Source organism: Buteo buteo, chromosome Z, assembly GCF_964188355.1.
Source record: "Buteo buteo chromosome Z, bButBut1.hap1.1, whole genome shotgun sequence".
Classification (NCBI taxonomy): Eukaryota; Metazoa; Chordata; class Aves; order Accipitriformes; family Accipitridae; genus Buteo; species Buteo buteo.
The window spans coordinates 80,670,919-80,694,221 of NC_134204.1; the positions used below are offsets into that span (position 1 = coordinate 80,670,919).

A 23,303-nucleotide genomic window follows, 5' to 3' on the forward strand; every position below is an offset into this window, starting at 1 on the left:
GCGGGCTGCCCCCCTACGGGAGGCCCTTGTGGCCTCTCCCCCGCGATCGCGGTCGGACCGGCCCCGCCCGCCGGCGGCGGCACCTCCACCTCGCTCCTCAGAGAGGGAGGAGGAGGAGGAGGAGGTGGTGGTGGGGTACTCCGCCGCGCCGCCCTCAGCCCTAGCCGCAGGACCGGCCGCCCCTGCCCTTCCTCAAGATGGCGGCAGGGCGCGGGCGGAAGTGGCGTCACTCGGGTCGCCGCCGGACGCCCGCCCCACCGGCGGCCAGGGGGACTCCGCTCCACTTCCGGCGCGGGGCAGGAGAGCCGTCGGGCGGGGAGGGCCGCTCTGTCAGAGAGTCTCTTCTGCCGCGGCGGACTCGGGCCCGCCTCAGGCCGGGCCCCTCCGCCGCCGACGCCGGTACCCCCCCCCATCCCCGCCGGTACCCCCCCATCCCGGCCGCACTCCCGGGACGGGCCGCGGGGGTTCGGCTGGGCCAGCCCCGGGCAGGCGGGCGGTGAGGGCCGGGGGCGCCTCAGAGGTGCGAACGGCGTCGGGGCGGGTCGCGGCTCGCTGAGGGAGCGGGGTCTGCGTTGCGCGCCCGTGCTCGGGAGGTGCCCCGGGCGCTGGCCGCCCTGCCATGACCCGGTGGGCTCGCCGAACCGGCCCTCCCGGCGAAAAGGCGCTGGATGCGACCCCCTGGGAGGAGATGGTGAGCGGCCCCGAGGGGCGGGAGGGCCGCCCGGGCCCGCTCTCCCCGAGGACGGAGCCGGGGAAGGGGAAGAAGAAGAAGAACAGGAGGAAAAAGGAGTATCCGAACGAAGACGTGAACGGGTTTGCTGCGTACCTGAAGCGGAGCTCGCGGGGTGGCGAGGCGGCCGAGGCGGCCGGCGCCGAGCTGCAGAAGCAGGTAGCGGTGGCCTTGAAGAAGGACAAGCGGCGGGAGGGGAGGAGGCTGAAGAGGCAAGAAATGAAGAAGAATGCCATGGTGAGTTTCGCCTTGAGTCGCGGGTGTTGGGCTCTCCGTGGCAGCTTGTTAGAAACTTGGGAAGAGCTCTGTGCGGAAAACGCCGGTTCCTCGTTCTCTGCCGGTGCTGCCGAGGTGGTTCGGTGAGGAGGCCGAGCGCCTGAACCACTAGAAGCGTAGCATGTGCGAAGTGACGCTTCGAGTTCATAAAGTGGACTTGAGTACCTCAACTTTGACACAAACGATGAATTTCAGCTAAAATCTTAGCCTTTAGCATGGCTCTTCCGGTTCAGCACTGGTCTTGCTACCCTTTGATGAATTCCCAGCCCCTCTTGTCTCCTGCTGAAACTATTTCAGTGCATTTCTAGGTGTAATTCATCAGTACAATGTTCCTGCTGTTTTTTGCCTCTTTCTGCAGCGTCTTCTGCTTGAGAATTGGAGTGTGATCTCCAGCAGACTCCAAGACTGTCTAAAAGCAGTTATCTCAGCACAAACTTAGGCACTCACCGTGAATTTACGCTGAATGTAATCTGGGAACATAGCAAAGAGAGTTACTGCTGATTAATCTGAGAGAGATTCTTCATGAGTAAATTACAGGATTAGAGTAACGTTGCCTGTATTTACCTAACCACTTACTGCAGTAGTACTTAAAGAGCTTGGGGAACTGTGCTGTAATCAAAATCAAGTATCACCATTCATCCAGGGCACTGAGTTGTCAATGACCAAATACCCTGTGCGGTCCGTTGTTGGTAAAAGGAGAAAAGTACCGATAATAATATGGTTGAATGGCATAGAGCACTGACAGTTATTTTGTGAGAGGCTACAATGTCTCTTCTGTCAAGCTCTTTTGCCCCGAGGAGAAAATCCCTTGATATGTTTGCCTTCTAAAAAGCCAGAAGGCCTTATTAGACTGTGATTTTCAGGTCTTCGAGTGCCATTCACAGATGCTTGTCTTTTTATGTTAGAGTAACCTCAAATCTCAACACTAGAGATACGTATCTGATAGTACCCTCCAGGTTTCAGCCAAGAGAAATAGTGGTCTAGTAAAAGTCTACTGGCTATAGGTGATAATCAGATAGTAGGAGTAAGTGAACTCTTTAGTAACATCACCTGTAAGTGCTGTTTTTTCCATGTGAACTGTCTTTGAAAATGCATATAACTTAATTTTTATTTTCAAAGGTGTGTTTCCACTGTAGAGAACCTGGCCACGGTGTTGCTGATTGTCCTGCCGTACTGGAAAGTCAAGATATGGGTACAGGAATCTGCTACCGGTGCGGATCCACAGAACATGACATCAGCAAATGCAAATCAAAAATAGATCCAGCAGTTGGTATGTCTCAGAAATTTGTATTTTTCGAGATGCTTTGGTCTATGAGTTTTCTGACTACTGAAATACAAGATTTGTGTTTTAGTAATTTAACTGTTCTGAGGAGGTAAGGTTGATAAATTTAAAGGAATATAATATTTTAATAAAGAACCTAACAGTGTAAGAGACAGTATAGTGATTATAGTATAATAGTATAGTAAAATATTGTCATTATAGTGTATTCACAGTTGTCTGTGACTTTACGAAGTTTTTAATGTGAATCATAAACTGTGTGGGATTTTGCAGGGGCATTTCCATATGCAAAATGTTTCATCTGTGGTGAGATGGGGCATCTGTCAAGGTCATGTCCCGATAATCCCAAGGGATTGTATGCTGAAGGTGAGTGTACTAAAACCAAAACACATTTTTCATACTTACCTGATAGAGAACAGAGTAACATTGCAAGCAAATAAACATCTGGCTGAAAGGAATGTCTGAACATCTTTTACTCTTGGTAAAAGCAGACTAATTCTGGGGAATTCAGTGTTAATATTGATTACCTAGGGATTTCTGTTTTAATTGTAAACTCAGTGTTAAACAACGAGATGAGATGCGAAGTATGAGAACTTGCTTGTGCTTGCAGCATCAAGAGGCATACAAAATGATACAAAATCATAATAGGCTGCATGTATGTAGTCAGTGTGCGTTTAAATATACATGTACCAAAGTATTTGGTAAAAACATACTCTCATGCTGTAACTTAAGACTTTGGGAGGTGTTCCCACAAAACAAGGGCTTTCACTGGAAAGAGGACATTTTCAGTTTAAGTGACTTCAGCGAGAAATGTGATCTAAGTTTGAAGATTTCACTCAGATTCTGCTCTGCCTGATACCTCTGTTGGCACTAACAAGTAGCATTCTGTCTCCCAGTACAAACCTGAGGTCTGGCCAACTCAAAAGGATGATCTTACAGCACAGTTAAAGTGGAAGAAAAATCACTTTCCTTTCAATGTTTGGATGATGAGTAGAATTTATAGTTCACATCTCAGTACCTGCAGTTGGATTGCCTGCCTCTCAAGAGTGCCTATTAATTTCAGAAGTTCCTTTGTGTATGAATTTCAGCAGAATTCAGCTTGTTTCTCAAAAAGAGAGCTTCCAACAAATCAGAAATATTCAGCATGTGGTGACGGGAATTTGTGGTATGTGATGCTTTACAGAGCAATGTGATTACCAACAGCTCTGTCTGTCCATCAGAGACAGAGGAAGATGTCTTTGCAGGCTTCCAAAGCTGGCTGCTTATCTGCTCCACAATGTTACAGGACTGTGCCAAGGAGTGCAGACCTGTCCATAGGGACATTTCCTTATCTTATTTACAGGTTCTCACTACAGATAAGTAGAACGAGATTTTTTTAATACACATATAAGAGCAAAACAGTGTAGGAGGGTTGTTTGTGTTTGGGGTTTTGGTTTGTTTTATTTTTCCCCAGATGAGTAACAGCTTGCTTTCTTAACAGGTGGCGGCTGCAGGCTTTGTGGCTCTGTGGAGCACTTCAAAAAAGACTGTCCAGAAAAACAGAATGCAGGTGAGATGCAGGGGAGTGTACGGAGTGGAGTTTGAGTGCACAGTTGAGTAGTCTTTATTTACTGCTTCGCCTGACTTTGGTCAGGAAAAAAGGGTTTGAGAAGAGAACATGCAAACAGCAAAGGTGATCTTCCTTTGGGAACGAGTGCTTATATTGAGGGGTATGTGGAGGAGGCATTAAGTTGCAATGCAAAACTTGAACTTTCCATTAAAAAAAAAAGCTGGCTTTTGGGTTTCTGAAGATTACATGAGCTAATGTGTATTTGTTAGCCACTATTTATGCTGCTGTTCACAACTTAGCAGCTGTGAACAAAACTGGTTTCTTCTTTTTGATTTCTGTGTGAAGTGGTGGAACTGAATATAGTGTCAGTTGCAGGGTTGTGGTACTGGCAGCTTGTAAAAGCTGCATGTGCAGGCAAGTGTTCAAGTTATTCAAGACAGGAGAGGAAGAGGAGACAGGAGATCTGTCCAGCTGGATTCACCAGCTAATAAGCTGCTTGCTTACATGTTCTTCAGTTATCTGTGTGGGTGGAAAAATTACATGATATACAAAAAAAGCTGTGCTAAGGAAGGCAAAAGCATCAAACAAGATACGAAGAATTATTCTGATGCTGAAGTGGTGATGCATTTGTGCATTATTCTGCTTCGTTTGTATGGGTTACAGAACTTTTGGGTTGGTAATATGCCACTTTTGTGGAACTTATGTAAGAAATATTAATGCAGGCAGTACAGGCCTAAACTTTAGCCTTTTTCTGTATCTGATCTTACATATACGATATTGTTGCATCCGAGACCATATGTAACATTCTAGATGTATGCTGCTTTGCTAGTTTAGACCAAGTGAGATTGAGTCTTAACTGGTATGACAGAAGTTTCCGATACTAAAAGACTGCAAAATTTCCCCAAACTCATCAGCCATAGCAAATTTTTGGGCAGTGCTCACTCAGATGACTGCCGAGTCGTCATTGAAATCCTGTAACGTTAACGCAGCCCGTGTTGGATTTCTGCACACCGTATCTATGGTAAACTGCCTTTGTGTGGTTAACACTTTTTGTAAATCAAAAACCTGTACAGATGCAGTAGGAGACAAGAAACATTTGTAGGGAACGGCATTGCTCAAACTGGGCCAGCTGTTATCAGGAAATGGCAGTCTTCAGTTGTTAGTGCAGTCCAATGCAAGTCTTTTTGCTCACTGGCAGTAGGGCTCTAAATTACATGTGAAGCAAAACTGGAATTTTTTTCTACCTTTTTTTGAGAAGTTCTGTGTCCATAATGAAGACTGACAACTGCTGTTTAATTTCCCAAGGGACATCTTAGTCTTTACACTGATGTTTCAAAACTAGTATTGCTGGTTAAAAATAGTTGAATTAATTGGAACTGTGACACCATTGGTAAGAATTGTAGTATTCTTTGAAATCAGTCTGCATCATGCAAAGTACTATGAAACCACAGGAAGGTAGCTATAGCTGGCAAAGAAGTTTAGGCACTACAGCTTATAATTTCATCAGGGGGAGTTATTTGGCCTGCTTTACTGTGCAGAAGTTAATCCAAATAAACATTGATTTATCCATGTGATAGTCTTGGTATGATTTGATTTGTTGCTCTCAAAATTAGATTGTCATTCAGAAAAGAAATACAGTTGGTTCACAGTGTTTTCTCTAGGAAGGGGGTGTGAATTGGCCTAAATAGCATTTAAACAGCAAAGGGATGATGTTGATTATATGCAGGGATGCGAGTTGAGAAATGTAAATTTTGCTCTGTTGTGCCTCCTCAGGCTTAGTTTTTTCATCTGTATAATAGAGAAGGTCTTTCCTTTATATCCAGAGATGCCTGACATACTCTGTAATCTTCATCGTAAGAGTTATTTGGACTTAAGTGAGAGCTAATATATCATCTGCATACTCCTTGAATATTTCTTTGGACAGTCAAATAGGAAAAAACATGTGCTAATGACTTCTGAATCCTGACAATCTGCATGGGGGAAGAAAAGGGGTTTACAAAACACAATTTGAAAAAAAAATAAAGAATTAAAGTTGTGTAAGGAGAGGGGGCTTCAGAGCTAGAACTAAACAGACAGGTCTTTGGTGAATTAATGACAGGCCCTTGCGGGCCAAATCTTCCTCAAATGCAAAAGTTTGATATAATGGTAATGCTTAGCCTTTCCATAATCTCTTGACTCTTGCTCTGCAGATCAGGTTACCGTTGGGCGATGGGCCATTGGAATGAGCGCAGATTATGAAGAAATTACAGAAACACCGAAGCTGCAAAAAACAGAAGTGAAAGTACCCAAAGTTGTTACTTTTTGAAGGCCTCTTGGCTCTAAACCACAGTTAGCCTGCACTGCTTCACTCTGTAGTAGTGACTACAGAGTGGATTGCTGGTTCCAGAAAATCAAGGAGACTGCTGCTGCTAAATAATTTTTTTTTTTCATTCCCCCTCATTTTTCCAGTTTGCCTCCCAAACTTACTGAGCTTACTGAAAAGTTGGGAACACCAGAAACACAGCACGTGTATCTCTAATTTTTATGTATCTCTGCCAAAATACAGCACTCCCTCCTCTGAAGAGGGAAACTGGCTTCTTCTCGTAACAGGGATCTGGTTCCAGTAACCAAACAGGGTATGTGCGTTTTATCATGGAGGTTTATGACCACTGAATTTCAGTGGTCAGTATTGTTACCTTAAAAGTGCTGCTTGTACTTATCAGAGATGAACATGATCATGCTGATATTACTAAGAGTATTTCTCTATTTCTATGAAAGGGATTATGGGTATTTTCTAAAGAGTCTTTTTGGGTTCTGGTTTGTTTTTGCCTTCTCCTTTTAGAAATAATTGTTTTCTTGCTCTGTATGTGCCAGGTTGAGCAGTCCTGTGGCCGAGTAATCAGGTAAACTCTGCAGCCTGTAGAGCTGGGGGGTGCAATTCCCACAGCTCATGGTAGGTCAGGTAAAATATGTACATGCATTAACATGATTGTTTATGCATGTTGGATTGAATATTTGTTCACTAACAGAATACTCCTGAAAAGAGTTGCAGAGCAAGTGAGCAAGTGAGTTTCTTTACTTTTTTCAAGGAAAGTGCTCAAAAATCTTCAGTGTTTGTATCCCTTGGTGAGTTGGGAATAAACTGTGCTTTGTATTACACATGCCTGCTTAATGGCAGGTTTATTTATTTTTAATGTAGACTGCAGCCTGAAAACTGCAGCCATAGAAAAACTGATATGTATTAAAAAAAGTTAGAAAACCTACTCAAAATGGAGCTCCTGCAACAGCTCTCCCAATACTGTAGTAATTCAGTTTATGCAGCCAACGGTGGTAGGCTTTCACTTGCATCTGATCATCTCACCTAAGATGAACAAGGAAGCGCGATGTTACTGGAGGAGTGCACCTTGAGCTCATCTCACACACAGTGCTTCGTTCTGAACCGTCGTCTTGACACGGTTCTGGGCCATGTGGGCAGGTGCTGTGCAGGGTGTCTGCGCAGCGCTCCGCTGTGCTGTGTAGATGTGAGCCTGTGTCCCTGCACCATCGGGCTTCTCAGTCCTCTACTGCAGCTGTGGTTGCCATCAGACAAATATGGTACTTCAGTGTCCCAGAAGTCTTAAATGTGCCTTCTAAAAACTTAGCATGCGTTATACAGTAATAAGCAGCAGTCCTTAAGGGAAAGCTACACAGTGGTAAAGCTACACAGTGGTAAAGCTACTGCTTCTGAAGAATTAGTTTACCCTTCCAGTAAAAGTGTCCTAATGGTCCATATGTCACCTTGGTGAGAACACAGAAGGAACACCAGAGAGCAAACTTGAGCTCAGAACCGGGTTTTGAGGTGCTTAGGACCAGCCACAGAAACCATAGCCTTGGAATGTACTTTTCTTACAGCAAAAAAACAAATACAGGAATTTAACTGTGTGGATATATTTTATATTTGTATATGTTAATTCTCTTTAATAAAACACTGCTAAAGAACAGAGTAGTTAGAGCTCTTATTTTAGGTTTCCTTGTTCTACTCTGGATAGAAAGGCACATTAGGTTGACTACGATAGGGCATGTATATTCCATTTAAAATAATGTGAGCACACATTTAAATGGGGAAGAGGAATGGATGTGGATGAAATCAAGGATTAACTACAGAGTTTTAATTAACGATTGGATTAAAGCTCAAAGCAGTATCACTTTAATGTGGACATTTTGCAACAGACATTTATCCTAGCTTAGAACGTGTTCCCCTTTCTGTTACGTGAATAAGTATATTGTTTAGAAAGCATCTTTTTAGATCGTTTCCTGTCTTTAAAGATTGTAACATGTTCTTTTACCCATAGGAACATAGGGTTGGTGTAGACAGTGTGTGTGTGTGTGCGTCAGTTGTGGTTTCAGAGTGCAGCCTCTCCTCCTGAGGAAATGGCTGCTGTGGATCTCAGGCTCTGAGTAAGACGTGGTCACTCAGCTGTGCTACTGCAATCTTGAGGCAGAAGCATCCCTTTGACAGACTGCTTAGTTAAATAGTGTACGACATGTAAGTTGGAGGAAGAGAAAATTCACTGTTCCCTTCCCACAGCTGATCATGTCACTTCTGCTTGGCACAAGGGACTGCTAAAACAAGGATGACTGAGAAGGCAGTTGTGGCAAAAGAAATCCCACAAGAAGTGGTGGACTAACCTTTGTTCTCAGAATGATGGAGCACAAAGCAGGGTATGCTAGTATCCAGCTTGCCCACCTTCTGAGCCCAGCCTTCTCTTCAGCACAGTGATGCAGTCCTCCTTGTAGTGTTCCTCTGGAGGTCAGTGCGCCTAACAACCATCCCTGGATCACTTGAGTTTCATACCTGTTGCTTTGATCCATGTTGCACTATAAGAATACTTCTTGGGTTCCTACACCTGACTACTGCTCTTGTCCTCTGAGAAGAAATAATGGACTTCTTCAGACTTAGAAAATTGCAGGGTATGGTCTCTGTGAGAATTTCAGTATAAAGGCAGCAGCTGTTTTCAGGTAATCGTACATGAGCTAGAAGCATGTACCTCTCCCTCTTGTCCTCTGCTTCAGTGACTGCTGAGGAAAATGAGGCACTGAAATACTTGCACTACATTCTAAAACAGCTGCACAGGTTAGCATCTTCAGTAACTGTTGGACAAAACTACTTGTTAAATGCACCCACTAATCTCTTAGATGATTTCACAAAGGTATGTGTAGTTGAAGAAGGTGATTTGAAAAGCAGCTGTAAAAGGTACTTCATGTAAAGATGCATCATGCCCACAAATAAATTTTAAAGTTAGGCAAATAATTAGACTTTAAGCAAAGTTTGTGTGCCAGAAACCTGAATCTCCTTGTCTTAGAAGTTGCACAGAGGGTGGTAAAATGCAGTCCTCTGTCTATGTCAAAAAGACTCTCTCCCTCTATACCCCCAACAGTGTGTGGTGGCTGCATCCAGAATGTGGCCTGGCTTTGCAGTGCTTTGCGCTACAAAGGCCAAGGTCTTAGTGTTGGGGGCAGAAGGCACAACCTCTCGTGTAGGCATGAGCTTGGCAGAATGCTAATATTTCAAAAATGCCAAAGCATGCTCTCCAGATAGCCCTTGCAGTAGCCCCACAGCTGAGCTCAGTGTATCTGTGGCTCTAAAGTCAGGTTATAAACGATGCTCTACCGGAAGCCTCCCGAATAGCTGGTAAAAAATGCTTGGTGCGGGCAGCATTTGGTCTCTTTCTCCTTGATGTGTCACGCATGTATTCAGAGCTGAACATTAGGTGTCTCTGTTCACTAAAAATTGGGACCACAGAGACATACCTGCCCACTCAAGAGCTTGTCTGCCATCATCTGCACACAGCAAGTGTGGGCAGGAGTCAGAGAGCTGAGCTCCTGGCCCGTGGAGGGGGCCCAGACCCTTCCGTTGCCTGCTGAGCCAGGAGGAGACAAGCAGGGCCTCAGCAGTTTTCACACACTGGAGGGGGCTGCCCTGAAACTGCCATCCTCACTCCCTAGACTGAGGTATTGCGCCTTCACATGATAAAAATGATGATCCAAAATCACGATCTGGATCTAGTCTCTCCTCCACAGCCACAGACCAGGACCTGCTTTACTTTTTTCATTACTAGGGCAAAGGTATGCCTGTGTTGTATGGCATACAGTGGCCAGCCTTTGCTAGACATAGAAGACAGCAGCTGATGTCACTAATGCTTTGGTTTGAGGTTGTACCCAAGCCAAACTAGTCTTGTTGAGAGGGCAGGTGATTTGCAGTGCTAGTATACCCAGAGAGCAGGGCTCCAGCTGGTGTCTCTTCTGCTGTGCTTGGTAGAGATGCCATATGCAAAATGTGCAGGCATGCTGTAACCTATAAATCACTGATGAAAGCTTTGATCTGGTTATAGGTTAAAATGAAGATGTGTTTAAGTGAGAACTGGACCAGACCCCTAGAGCTCTCGCTCTACCAATTATGAGACTGCAGTAAGATAAAATGGCACTGCTACAGTTCAGATGCTTTGATCCTCTTAACACCCCTGCATTCATGTTACAATCTAACTGCTGATGATCATACTCGTTTTTCTGAACAAGGCTCTTTTGAGCAAACATAAGAGCAGAAAACAAAGTAGACACACCACAATAAAACCTCTGAAACCATTCTCCCTTTTCATCTGTGAGGGAGTGGATCCAAGAGTCTTACTGTTCTGCATTTATTCAATGCTAGCAGAACAGTCTTGCATAGAACTCACCAGCAGGAGTTCATGGCGCTTCTGTAAGAGGCCAACAGCCCCCCCCACCACTACAAAGCAGTCTTTCTGGAACAACATCTGAAGCCATTCCAGGGATACCGTAATAAAATTTACAATGGATTTGTAACCTCAGAAACAATAATTTATAGGAAGTCACAGATAAACTACAAGTATTAACAGGTAAAATACAAACATTAACAAACACTAACTTACATGGGGTGTAATCAATTTATAATGGGTGTGCATACCTGCACAACCAGGTCAGAGCACTGGATAAACTACTTAGTAGCACCACTTCTCTGCAAATTACACAGGGTGGTATTTAGTGATTTAAAACTGACTGGATGCCATTACATTCAATGTAACATTAAAATAGTGAAATAGTCTCATGAGCTACAGTTTTACTGGGCCAAGTTCTGCCCCCATTTATACAAAATTCAGTAATGCAATCAAGAGCAGAATCTGTCCCTTCATCTTTTTAAAATTAAAAATTGAATTTAGAGCCTGAGGCCTAATCTAAATTTGATAGAAAATGCTTGTACTATATATTCTCAAGCTCAAGCCCAATATTGGCTACATGATCCAAAGTAACTAACCTGTAGAAAAATGATCAACAACACATGCAGGAATTTAAACCAGTACTGCTTGATAACCTTTAGAGGTCTCTTCAGAAATCCATTTTTAACTTCAGTACTTGCTGCCTTCCAGCTCCAAGAACTTTATACATTCCAAAGCAGTGTCTTCAATGGATTTTGATGAGCCAGTAAGATTTGCAGCTAAGTAAGGCATAACACCTGATGTCACTTGATTGAAGTAACACACCTGTTTAAACAAAAACAAATGAAACAAAAAAGCTTACAGATTGCAATAGTTAGCTATTTTTTGCAGAGCCTAGATGAGTATCAAAGTTTTCATGGATGCAAATGGAAACACATAGTGTTTCTGAAACTGAAGGCAATAATTAGCAAAAAGAGCATGCCTTTTTTACAGTACTTTAGTGATCTCAGTGTCCTCACTACTGCCAGGTCATCAAGCAGCTGTACGTAAATGTACACAGCAGTGCAGCAAGAAACATCACGTGTAACCTGTTAAATATATGTGCTTTATGAACAAAGCTGTTGCCTGAAAAAAGAATCCCAGCCACCAAGACTTGCTGAATGTTTTCAGAAATGTATTTTCTTAATTATATCCTTCCCATGGAAAAGAACAAAAGAGGAACATTGTCATTGGTCCAGAGATGTGATTCAGATTGCATAATTTCTGACATATGAAAGTTAAAGTTAAGCTTTTAATCTGAACTAATTCCTTGGACTTCCTCTGTAGTCAGTGAAGGGAGATGGACACCACCAGAGACCAGTTTAATGTACACCTTCTAGAAGTGTATTTCAGAATTGAATGAATGACTGTCTGGAGGTGCCTGGCCATCTCCAGTGCTTAGTTTAGATTTCATTCCTAACATTCAGATTGGCCAAACTTGGGCAAGACAGATTCCACTTTGTGGAGTAAAGAATGTCCTAATAACCACACTGAACTCTGGGGAAACTGACTTTTTTTGTTGTATTGCTGTTACTGTTCTAGAGTGTCAGCTCAAATGAGATTACAGGCACATGTAATACTACAGGAAAGGAGACACAGCTGAGGTCTGCAGAACTACTCACTGTACAGGAGCTGTTGCTGTCACCATAGATCTGGAATCCGGCACAAAGGATTTCACTTCTGCAGTATTCTGAAGAAGGTGGCATAGACATGAGGGTAACTGACTTTACAGCTACTATGTAGGGTTCACTGCAGGGCAAGGGGAAGAATCAAACATTTCTTCAACAAGATGTTAAAAAAGATACATGTAAATGACTACAGAGTATACACAGCAATACCAAAGATGTCATTTTCATATGAAGGCAAACAAGCTCCTGTATGTTTAAAGATACATGTTAAAAGATTTAGCTCTATTGAGTCTCATTAAGGCTTTGTCACAGACTCCACTCAAGAAGACTTCTGTGGAAAGCCACAGAACAATCACCCACATACACCGCCTCCCTTTTTATTTATCCTGCTCTCCATGACCCATGTTTACAGAAATAGGGCCCAGGAGCAACCCTTACTAAGAGGTTTTACAGTGTGCCCCAGCAAAGGTAGACATGATTCAGTTCCCAGATGTGGGGAGAAAAAAGCGAGCACAGTACAGAATGCTGCCTTTTAGAAGCAATGTTCTGTTAACATGAAGAATTACCAAATATAAGAAAAGAAACTGAGAATAAAGAATGATTAGATATGCCAAATGGTCCCATTTATCCATGTTTCATTATGCAAGAACAAAAGGAAATCTAATGAAAAAAAAATCAATGTATGTTAAACTGATCAAGGGACTTTTTAAACCAAATTCAGCAGCAAAATTTACAGATAGAATAAATCTGTCACACTGAGGTTTCAAGAAAGGCCAAGCACTCCCTTCAATAAGACTATGTCCAGATTTACATTAAATGGGATTACAAAAAGTCACTTAAAACCAACAAACAGACAACTCCCAGTTATATGCTTCAGCATATTGACAGGCCCTCTGGGACATATTTTTTTCCAAATTGCCTGTTTGGAACTCTGGCCTATATTCCCTCACGACAGACCACTCCTGAAGAGTCACTATCAAAGAAGCAATACTGGACTACGCTACAAATTCTTCATGCTCTGAATTTACTTAATTGCACCTTCACATTGCAAAACAAATCTGGTTGTGCAAACTCAGGCATCAACACCTGTATTTTAAATCGGGTACTAATCTAATTTCTTAAAAAATAGAATATCATCTCTGTCACCCAATGACAGGCCCAGATAAAAGTCAACAGTAATCAAAACTGCAGCTCCAAAGTGGTCACAGTTAAACTTGAAATTGCATACTCACCTTGGCTTACAGGGTTGCCTTTGAGACACAAGAATCACAAAGTCTCTGGGTTTATGGTCAGTCATGGGTGGAGATGTAACATAATATATTTTATCATCTTCATTCACAGCCTGTAGGACCTCACAAGTTCTGCAAATACATTTAACACACATATGCAGACCCTGATGTATGCAACAGCAACTTTTATGAAAAACACAGTACAAACATATATTCCATCCTAACATTAAGCCTACAATTTTCAGGTTCAGGCAGCAAGGAAGAGAGAGGAACACAGAGTGAAAAATCAAGGTTTTCTGCAACACCTCATCTGACACTACCTCTTTGTCCCACAAAATTTTTAAAAAGTCCTGCAAGGTGCTGGAGCAATGTCTTAAAAGCATATCTTTTGCGTACTGTCAATTCCTGTTTGGAATGACATTAGCTTGCAAGCTGTAATACTTGCTGAATGACCAAACATTGTCCATCTGACACATCACAGGAAAGACACTCAGGAAACATTTGTAAAATTTTATTCAAGTTGTGTTCTACTCTGTTCAGATGGGACCACCTGGATAGGACACACTCTTTAACTGTCTTGGAAGTACCGATCACTATATCTGAGTTTTCACTACAAAAAAAAGTCAGAATTTTCCTATACACTAGCAGTAACTGATTTATTTAATTTCAGTTTCTACTGCCTTAGCAATAAGCACTGCTAAGCCGGTATTCCATTTTGACCAGTCCATCAGGCTTCATGGTAGTCATAAGAAAGCTGAGATTTTGGGCTGTAGAAATAGAAAATCAACATAGTATTTCTTCAGATTTCATTTCTTACAAGCCATAAATTCAGCAGAGAGTGTAAATTTTCAAATATCCCTAAGCTTTCCCTTTCACCCTCTGATAAAAATCTTTCAGGATAGAATGACTAATTGAAAAAAGCTTCTCCTTTAAGAGAATATTCACCAAATCAAATTAGTATCATATCAACTCAATTGTCTCTAATCATTATTCTACACAAGGTAAATAAAAAAACCCTCAAACACCTTTTACAGCAATTCTGAAACCCATTCCAATTCAGATACACTCTGTAAGAGTTATTTTTCTTAAAATATGCATTTTGAAGAATGCCATTTCCTGATTTCTCACTTTGACTGTATGATGAAGCTGAGCACCAGTGTCCTAAAAAACAGAGACATGAAGGAGTCCACAGCTTTGCCTTACTTCTTACAGAGAGCATGCACAATATACCCACCTCAGCTTATATGCCACTTACTGAAGTTAAACCTTTTAACATACACACGTCTAGGCATGGAATTGTGTTCATTTTAGAAAAGGGTAACCTCTGTCCCAGGTCTCTCTTCTGACAGTCAAGGGCAACTGTATTTTAAAATCAGACTAAGGAGAAATTAAATTTTCTTTTTAAGGTAAAAAACTCAATCCATACTTTGACTAATGAATCTTTAATGTCAACTTCTTACAGCAATTTCTTCTTAATTAGGTAGAAAAGTGTCAACATCTCAAAAAATATTTGTATCAGAAAAGGTTAGTTGTCAGTGGATTCAAACAGTCTTAACGAAAGGTAAGTTCTTACAAGAAATGTTTGTCCCATTGTTGGCGGAATGTGAAGTCAGACAAAAGGGAGAAAGCTAGATGTGATGGTATCTGCACTTGCATTTCAACTTTGAGTGACAACACATCACCCTCCTCATGAGTCCATATTTTTATCTGCAAAAAGTGAACAACATATTAAAAACAAAGAATGATTACTATAAATATTTTAACACTTATAAATGTTACATGTTTAGGACTTAAGCAGATTTTCTCAGGAGTACCTATGAAACTATATCTGACAGATGAAAGGCAGATAAGTATTCAAGATTAGTTTTACATTAAAATGCAGCACAATGTAAAATAAAGTACACTGATAGCACAGTGACATCACACAGTTTTAATTACATCTGGTTGGGGATAGCTGAATTAGCTTGCAAGTGGAACTGAATGAGCTACAGGCCACTATGACCTCTTTCTCACACTATGCGTACATAGTCTCTAAATAGCCTTCACTCTACAGGTGCCTTGGAAAAAAACTGAGTTATTTTACTGTATTTTCTTCTGTCAGGACCATGTAGATGTCATCACTTTCATAAACAACAGCAGATCCACTTAGGAATGAAGGTAAAAGCCTCTTCTCAGCCTTTCTATTGAAAGTCTTCTCCTACAGGGCTCAGTTCACTAACTCCAAAAGCTAATGGGGCAACGTGAGGACCTCAAGCAATTCTTTTTGTGAATTTGGCATAGTGATTGTTGACAGGAGACTGGACTTTTTAGACCTGGGCATGTTGGTACCAGTCCAGAATTCTGCCATTTTCATTACCTGGCCCTTGAGCCAGGTCAAGTTACAGAAATACAGCATAAATATGGGAGAGCAAGGAAAGGTAACATACAATTTATTAGGAAGGAAAGGAAGAAACTTTATTAAGGTAGGTTTAGGTAAAGTATCTAAAGGTCATGGTTACCTAAATATTTCCAGAAATTTGAAACTACAGAGTAGAATCCATTGGATGTGGCACTGGTGAGCAGAAGTAAGCTGGAGTGAGGCCACACTAGATGAGACAAGCATCCCTGCAGTATGTGTGAGACTTCATCGAAATAAGACAAACCAAGCAACTGCCCTCCCTGCCATCTGGATTTTGGAATATATCCAGCAATCCTGCAAATTGCAGCTTTGGGGAGCTTATCTGGAGACATCCAAAGGAGACCAGATTTTTACAAAAGCACTTTCCAAGCTTTAAGAGGGATCCTTGATACACCTCTCCAATCCATGCAGTCCAGTAGCTTGTCTTTTATTAGTAGAGTTCAACTACTTCAGCTCCCTTCCTCCATGCAAATCAGTCACACATTGGCCCATACCCCCTTCCCCTAAAATGACTCAACATTTCTTTTTCCAAAATACCTTTTTTTTCCTCCTCTATTCTTTACTGTGAAGCAGAGCACCTGGAGTTAATGATATATTGAAAAACTATTTCAAAACATAGTTTTGACTCTCTTGTCCCACATTTGCAGTATATTGTCTTGATTATTTTGGGTCTATTTCTAGTCATAGGCCTAAATTCTAACATAGAGAATTCAAAACTAATAACCTGCACATAACAATGTATATACAATGCTTGCAAAAGAAGGGCTTGCATGTTCCATAAACCTTGTATAATGGAAGAAGATGGGTAGAAGAGAGTGCTTAGAATTAGTGGACTTTATTCCCAAATTTTAATCTGATGTGCTAAATTGCTTCTCAAATCCTAGAAAGGTTTAACAGATTTTCATTTCTAAGTGATACAAAATTCATAAGCTTCATCATCTCTGTTGGTTTTTTCTTCTATATCAATAATTAACAATATTTTAGTTAACGAAGCATTTGTACAACAACACAGATTTTGTACGTTTTTGTATTTTCATGTTTTGAAATAGGAAAAAAACCCCAACATAATCCAGCAGGCATCTTGCTGAAGTAAAGTTTGGCATAAAACAAAAGGCCTAAGAGCTTTAGAAACCAGCTACAGGATGCATGGATCAATATTGTTCTAAGGCATAGAAAAGAAATCATGTTGTCTTAGGAGTCTTCGAGACTTGAAAAATCACAAAACAAGGTAGGAGGTGCAGCTGTTAAAACATGTCTCTGCTAAGTGAACATTGGCAAGGCTAGATTGTTACTATAAGCCTACAAGTCTTGTGGCTCTATGTCAAAGAGCTCACAGTGCCACTTTCTACCTTCAAAAACTGTCAATCAGCTTGGGGTCATTCTAGTTCCAGGGAAAAGGGAACAAATCCTGTGCATACAGAGAAGCACATGCTGCTTTGCAAAACCTACTTACTAGAATATTTCATCCCAAAATACAGTTCAGTCTAATGTTTTTGACAGTCTCCTTTCCTATAGTATGACTGCTTTCAGGCAGAGCACCGATCAGCACTACTACGTGATTCCTATTTGTTCTTTCAGCCTCTCCCCAAGAAACCATTTCGTGGACACTGAAGAGATCTGTTTGACTGGAGATGCTGCTATCATTGTCTATCAGAGAAGGCTAAGTAGTTGTTCTGTGTCTATGCCACTGTATACCCTAAGTACAAGGATCAAGACCTTGTGCATGAGTGCAGAAAACATTAAGACCAGTATGATGTGCATGTGCTGGCCTGCAGTGCTTAGAGAAAGATGATGTCATGTTCTGAGCTAGATACAGTTTCTTAAGGGATACTCCCTTTTGCTCACATTTGTAAAACTGACAAAAGTGAGCATGTAACAGTGACAAGTGAACCAAACTAACATTTGCCAAGACACTAAGTTTCAGGAACTGGAGCTGGCAGAAAGAGTTCCTTGGAGCTGCATCTATACCAGCATTTAGGGACTTGAGCACACATCTAAATTTGACAGGAGGACCTGTATGGGTAAAGTCCAAGATAGGTTTCATTCTCACTTTCTTTACCAAAGAGCAAATCTGATCCACCTAGTGCATTAATTTAGAGGTAAGCATACAGTCACACATGGCGACAAATGTACCCTCTGCCTACTGCTGACATCCACACTTTGTCAGCAGTCTACTTTGTGCCTGCAAGTAAATACTATATAAGCAAGAAGACTTCCTAATGGAATAAGTGGGACACAACAACTGAAGCAGCCTACAATCGTAAGTATGGTTTGCTATCACTGTTCACTGCATACATCCTTCCAGAAAAAAGAAGGTAGTGCGCTACCCTGGATCCCTGCCACTTCTTTAAGGAATATCTAATGATTAACAATGCCAGATAATGCACAAATGTCCAGAACAATGGCTACTCTCCACCCATTGACAGCATCAGTGTGATTTGCATCCTACATCCTGCCTGAGATTTTGCTGGATTTCAGATACCTGCTTCAATTAGGTGAAAGAACAGCTAGAAAAAGCTACTCAATATTATCTACCAGATAAGGCCTCAATGGCTTAGAGGCAGATCTTACTATCAAGACTATTTCAAGATATCCAAAAAGGGGAAAAAGTTCCAGACTCCAGTAATACTGGAAGGTACCTGGTGGCTTGCTGAGGGAGAGAAATAACATCATGCTGGTTTAAAATGGCGTCCAGAAAGTGCATGGGTTTTGTTTCTTTTTATGAAGTAATTTCTTCACAACATTTGGTGCTGGTTCTATTACAGGTTTCAAGCAGGGAGGTGATTGTTCCCCTGTACTCGGCACTGCTGAGGCCGCACCTTGAGTCCTGTGTTCAGTTTTGGGCCCCTCACTACAGGGAAGACATGGAGGTGCTGGAGTGTGTTCAGAGGAGGGCAACCAAGTTGGTGAGGGGCCTGGAGCACAAGTCCTATGAGGAGCGGCTGAGGGAACTGGGGTTGTTTAGTCTGGAGGAGGCTGAGGGGAGACCTGATCACTCTCTACAACTACCTGAAGGGGGGTTGTAGTGAGGTGGGTGTTGGTCTCTTCTGTCAGGTGGCTGGAGATAGGACAAGAGGAAATGGCCTAAAGTTGAGGTAAGGGAGATTTAGGTTAGATATTAGGAAAAATTTTGTTACTGAGAGGGTTGTCAAACATTGGAATGTGCTGCCCAGGGAAGTGGTTGAGTCACCATCCCTGGAAGTATTCAAAAAGCGAGTGGACAGGGTACTTCAGGACATGGTTTAGTGGGCATGGTTAATGGTTGGACTCGATGATCTTGAAGGTCTTTTCCAACCTAAATGATTCTATGATTCTATGATTCTATGATTTAGGGTTAAGAAAGAAACTGAGATTGTGGCAGTCCCAGTAGATGCAGAAAGGAAGTTTCACATGGATAATAATACAGTTTTAGCAGAGGCTTGAAAATAACACTTGACGTTTCAGTCTGATTGTTCAAGCTTGCTTTTTCCAGCATAAGTGCTGTCTGTCATGTATTTGGCACAGCAATGTTTACTGTAATTTATTAACCACTGGAACAACCTACACATGGAACTGGAAGATATGCCATCACTGGAATTCCTTATAATTGATATATCGTCTTACTCAAGTAGCTTATTCACTAGATGCAAGAATCAGTAAGTGAAGTTTCATAGCCTGTGACATGCAGGAGATCAGACTAAAAGATTGTAACAATCTTTTCTTGTCCCAAAATATCTCTGAATCTACATGATCTTAAAGTAATCTGCCAGTCACTAACCATATTTCAGAAACCAAACCTTAACAGATCTCTCTCAACAGTTTGGAAAACATGCTCTGCAACTAGGTTAAAACTCAGTTTTCCCAGCTAAATTATCTTGCTACTGGTTTTCTTAATAGCATCTTCCTATCTTGAAACTGGCTTACACAAGATTCCTTATTGATTTTGAGCTTATAACACTGACTGATAAACAGAGAGGTGCTTTGCTTTCAGGCTTTTGTAATTTTCTAATAGAAAAAGGGCAGAAAGAAAAACATCTGAAAGGAAAAACGTGCATAGAAAAAGAGTCAAGTGGTCTTCTGAGAAGACAGAGACTGAAAAATATGGTATACAAATTGCTGCGACCTGCCAATTGGCAGTGTCCACTTGGAACTATCACAAGATAACGCCTGCTACTTAGAAACATCTTCCATGCTGCAAAGCTGGTAAAGGCAATATATTACAGACTGTGGCACACATTTTGCTTATCACAGTGACATGAAAAGCCCCACAGATTGTCAACAGCACTGCCTAAACAAAGAAGTCCAAGTTTGGTGTTTTGCTGCAATCAAACAATATGGCAAAACCACAGAAGCAAGTCAGTTGTGGCAAAGAAAACACCTCACAGAAATGAGATATGGATTTGTCTGTGTTTCTACAATCTCCTGTGTGCTGCTCAACAAGCCCAACTGATCAACTGGTGGCAAGCCCGCCCTTCTGGGATCCCAAGTCCCATGTTCGCCAGCCATTCAGACCATCTTAGGAAGAACTCCATGGCACTTCCAGGTTGCACAGCACTCTGGACAATCAGAGGTTGCTTTGCAACACTTCACGGAAACTCTGGGAGTTTTGGTTTTCGGCCTTAGCCACAGTAAAAGCAAACACTGCCAAGCCAGTATATTTATTTACAAATGTAAAACATTGCTTTTCTCCGTCCAACTCTTAGGGAGAAACATAACTAAAGTGGCCATGCAGCTATGCCACAATTATGCACTTACATCATCCAGTGTACTGGTTATTTCCCATCCTGGTTTCGCTGCTAGGTGTGTCAGTGCAGCTATATTGCTGTAACTCACATATGCCTGAAATGCAAGATACATTTCTGAAAATGAAGGGGTAAAGGTACATTTCACTGAACATTGCAGAAATGAGATGGTCTTTTTCTATCATTACCCCTCAATTGCAAACAAATGCCATTGTTTTTCCCATAAGTGTTTTCCTTCCAGAAAACAGTCCAATAGTTTCTGAATTAAATGCTTTCAATAGCTAGATTATGTACTCACATGGCTGTTGGCAAAACAACCCTAATTAAACAACAACAAAATACTACTTTCGGCTTCTCCAATTATAAAGCAGTGCAGAAAAACTGTGACCACCAGAGAGATAATAGGGGTAACCTCTCAGACCACTAAATTAATGGTTTTGTCCATCTTCCTCCTAAGTAATTAAAACCTATAAGGAAATTAACCTCTTCATTTCTATCAGGCTGCAGTCTGTCTTGGCAATTGCTTTACACAGCAGGCTCAGAGCAGAGAAAGTAAAAATATATCCATTATTTATGCTTGACTACAGTGGATGGAGTTCTCATTTAACCATTGTATAAAGAGAATACAGCCTGAGAGTCTTACTGACAGGTTTTAATTTAATATTAAATAAATCTTAAGTAAGTACGCCATTTTTATCACTGTGTGCATATTTATTGTTTTGCAGAAAAGAAATCCTGCTTCAAACAGTGAGATGCCACTGTTAACAGCAAATAACTTCCTGCATTATAATTCTCAATTATTTATTTTTTCATGTAATGGAAGAAGACTCGGTAAAATTTCTGGGAGCCACTGGGATCTTAAATGCAATGAAAATTTAACTACAAAAATTTGACACTGACACAATATTTAGGGTGTCTATAAGTCCACCTAAACTCAAGTTCATCACTATTCATTTCATGACACAGGCACATTACATTCTATGGCCTAGCATGTCCAAGCCAGAAACACGTACCCCTTGATGCAGAGTATCTAGGAATGGACATATGTTTTCACCTCTCTTTCCTGTAGGAACAAAGTTTACGCTATTTCACCGTTCATCTGTCTGTTGGTATTGCAATGCCTATTAGCATTTAATAAATGGTCTCCTCACAGCAATTTTTGAGAAAGTCAGTGGCTGGATAAAGGAAAAAAAAACCCAACCCAAAACCCAAACTAATTCTCCTACAGGAGAATTCAGCTTTTTAAAACCTGGAGACACTGGGATGTAAATCTGCAGAAGACGTTACTGCTTCGCTGCTTAAGGAACCACTTCTTAAAGGTGTCTATCTTAAAGACATTTTTTATGTTTTGTACGAAACTTACTCTTAAATCCATAGTGAAGCAGCTACTCTCTTTTTTTCAGAACAAAAAAAAGGTTCATCTTATTAAACATTTATCCATTCTTCAATGACTATCATAATGCTTAATACAGAAGGTCCACTTTGGAAACAGATACAGCCTGTACAACTGTTTTACACACCCAAAAAGTGTATAAATACACACATTTTAAGCAAGTAGACAATAGGGCACGATCTACAGATTACCTGGTTGCTTGTCTCCCAGGGATCAGAAGGTTTGTCTTCATTAGCAGACAGTATGCATTTTCTAAAACAAAATTCAAAAGAAAAAAATAGCATGAATTGGTTCTTTACACTTTCTTCTATATATACTAGAAACAATAAATTTCATAGGCTTAAGTGTCTTTTAAACACTTTACAGGCATTTTATAAATTTCCGGTTGCAAGACAGGCCTTTTACTTCCCAAGAAAGATGGGGAAACAAAATAACCTGTAGAGCAAAGTATTTTTGAGACAAGTAGCCTCTAATAATTTCAATACAACTCAGGCAAAATTATTCAGAAAGTTAAACAACGTAACAGTTACATTTGAGGAGACTTTGACTACTTAACAAATGATTACTTTTTTACAGGATAAATTAAAAAATTAAGTTTTCAAAATCAAGTTCTCCTTGTAACCCAACTATACCTGGCTAGTCGAATTCTCCTTCGGGCAATAGCTCCATGGTATCGCCTCATACCATCCTTTATAAAAAGTAAACCAGACAGTAACACATCTGATTATTTTAGGACACAGTCTAAAAAAAGACAACTAAAAATTATTTCTTACAGATGGACAAATGCCAGAGATGTACTATTAATAAATAAAGAATTGTACTCTGTACATCGGCCTTTCCCAAGATTAACCTGAGCCAGTGGCTTACTTTTGAGTTAACAATGTTCCCTTAAATTTGCAAAAGCAATCCAATAAAAAGTTGTATCACAGTAGCATACTTCTAGCACTTTTTGGTCCTAAACCCATGGCAGCTGGGCAGTGCATCACACACATTCTACTCTTTCTAAATATGCCACCCACCAAATAAACTATTAATCCAATTCATCATCATCTGATGTTCAAAGCACAAAGGAAGCATGTAAGAATTCATATTTTAGTGCACACAGATCTGGGACACAGAGCAAGCACTGTGCAAAAAGATGCAATCTGCCCTCCAAGGTGGCAAGTCTTTCGCTTCCCTTATTATTACTTTGCCAGAGTGGATTTTTTTTGAAGCACAAAGTGACCGAATAGCATACACCACACCAAACTGCATTAAAGGTCAAGAGGACTTGTTATCTTGAAGGATATGCCACTTTGGAAAAGCTTCTTTTCCTCAGCTTTTAAGAACTGACATGTAGCTTCTGGAACAAGAAGAATCTCCAGATTAGTGC

The 23,303-nt window shown here is 41.2% G+C and overlaps 2 protein-coding genes across 3 annotated transcripts in view; one reads left to right on the forward strand and one right to left on the reverse strand.

Moving 5' to 3' along the window:
• Positions 1-289: 289 nt before the first annotated feature.
• Positions 290-7,809, forward strand: ZCCHC9 (zinc finger CCHC-type containing 9). The gene is made up of 5 exons (XM_075020982.1): positions 290-967; positions 2,126-2,276; positions 2,559-2,651; positions 3,766-3,834; positions 6,024-7,809. The coding sequence occupies exons 1-5, from the start codon at positions 620-622 to the stop codon at positions 6,137-6,139; spliced, it is 777 nt and encodes a 258-aa protein (XP_074877083.1). The 5' UTR covers positions 290-619; the 3' UTR covers positions 6,140-7,809.
• Positions 7,810-10,108: 2,299 nt separating this feature from the next.
• Positions 10,109-23,303, reverse strand: part of ACOT12 (acyl-CoA thioesterase 12) — a 32,524-nt gene continuing 19,329 nt past the window's right edge. For both annotated transcript variants that reach the window (XM_075020636.1, XM_075020635.1), the window contains 7 exons: positions 22,564-22,619; positions 22,123-22,183; positions 20,552-20,635; positions 14,993-15,126; positions 13,423-13,551; positions 12,185-12,311; positions 10,109-11,348 (listed from right to left, as the gene is read on the reverse strand). In XM_075020636.1, the coding sequence (XP_074876737.1) occupies positions 11,214-11,348; positions 12,185-12,311; positions 13,423-13,551; positions 14,993-15,126; positions 20,552-20,635; positions 22,123-22,183; positions 22,564-22,619 (726 nt within the window). In that variant the 3' untranslated portion in view covers positions 10,109-11,213. The remainder of the gene's footprint in view (positions 11,349-12,184; positions 12,312-13,422; positions 13,552-14,992; positions 15,127-20,551; positions 20,636-22,122; positions 22,184-22,563; positions 22,620-23,303) is intronic.

What these genes read in the sequence shown, in the direction of transcription:
- ZCCHC9 (XM_075020982.1), top strand. Translation starts at nt 620, where the DNA reads ATGACCCGGTGGGCTCGCCGAACCGGCCCTCCCGGCGAAAAGGCGCTG. An exon ending in AAATGAAGAAGAATGCCATG is followed by an intron (nt 968 to 2,125) that starts GTGAGTTTCGCC and finishes TTATTTTCAAAG; the next exon opens with GTGTGTTTCCACTGTAGAGA. An exon ending in CAAGGGATTGTATGCTGAAG is followed by an intron (nt 2,652 to 3,765) that starts GTGAGTGTACTA and finishes CTTTCTTAACAG; the next exon opens with GTGGCGGCTGCAGGCTTTGT.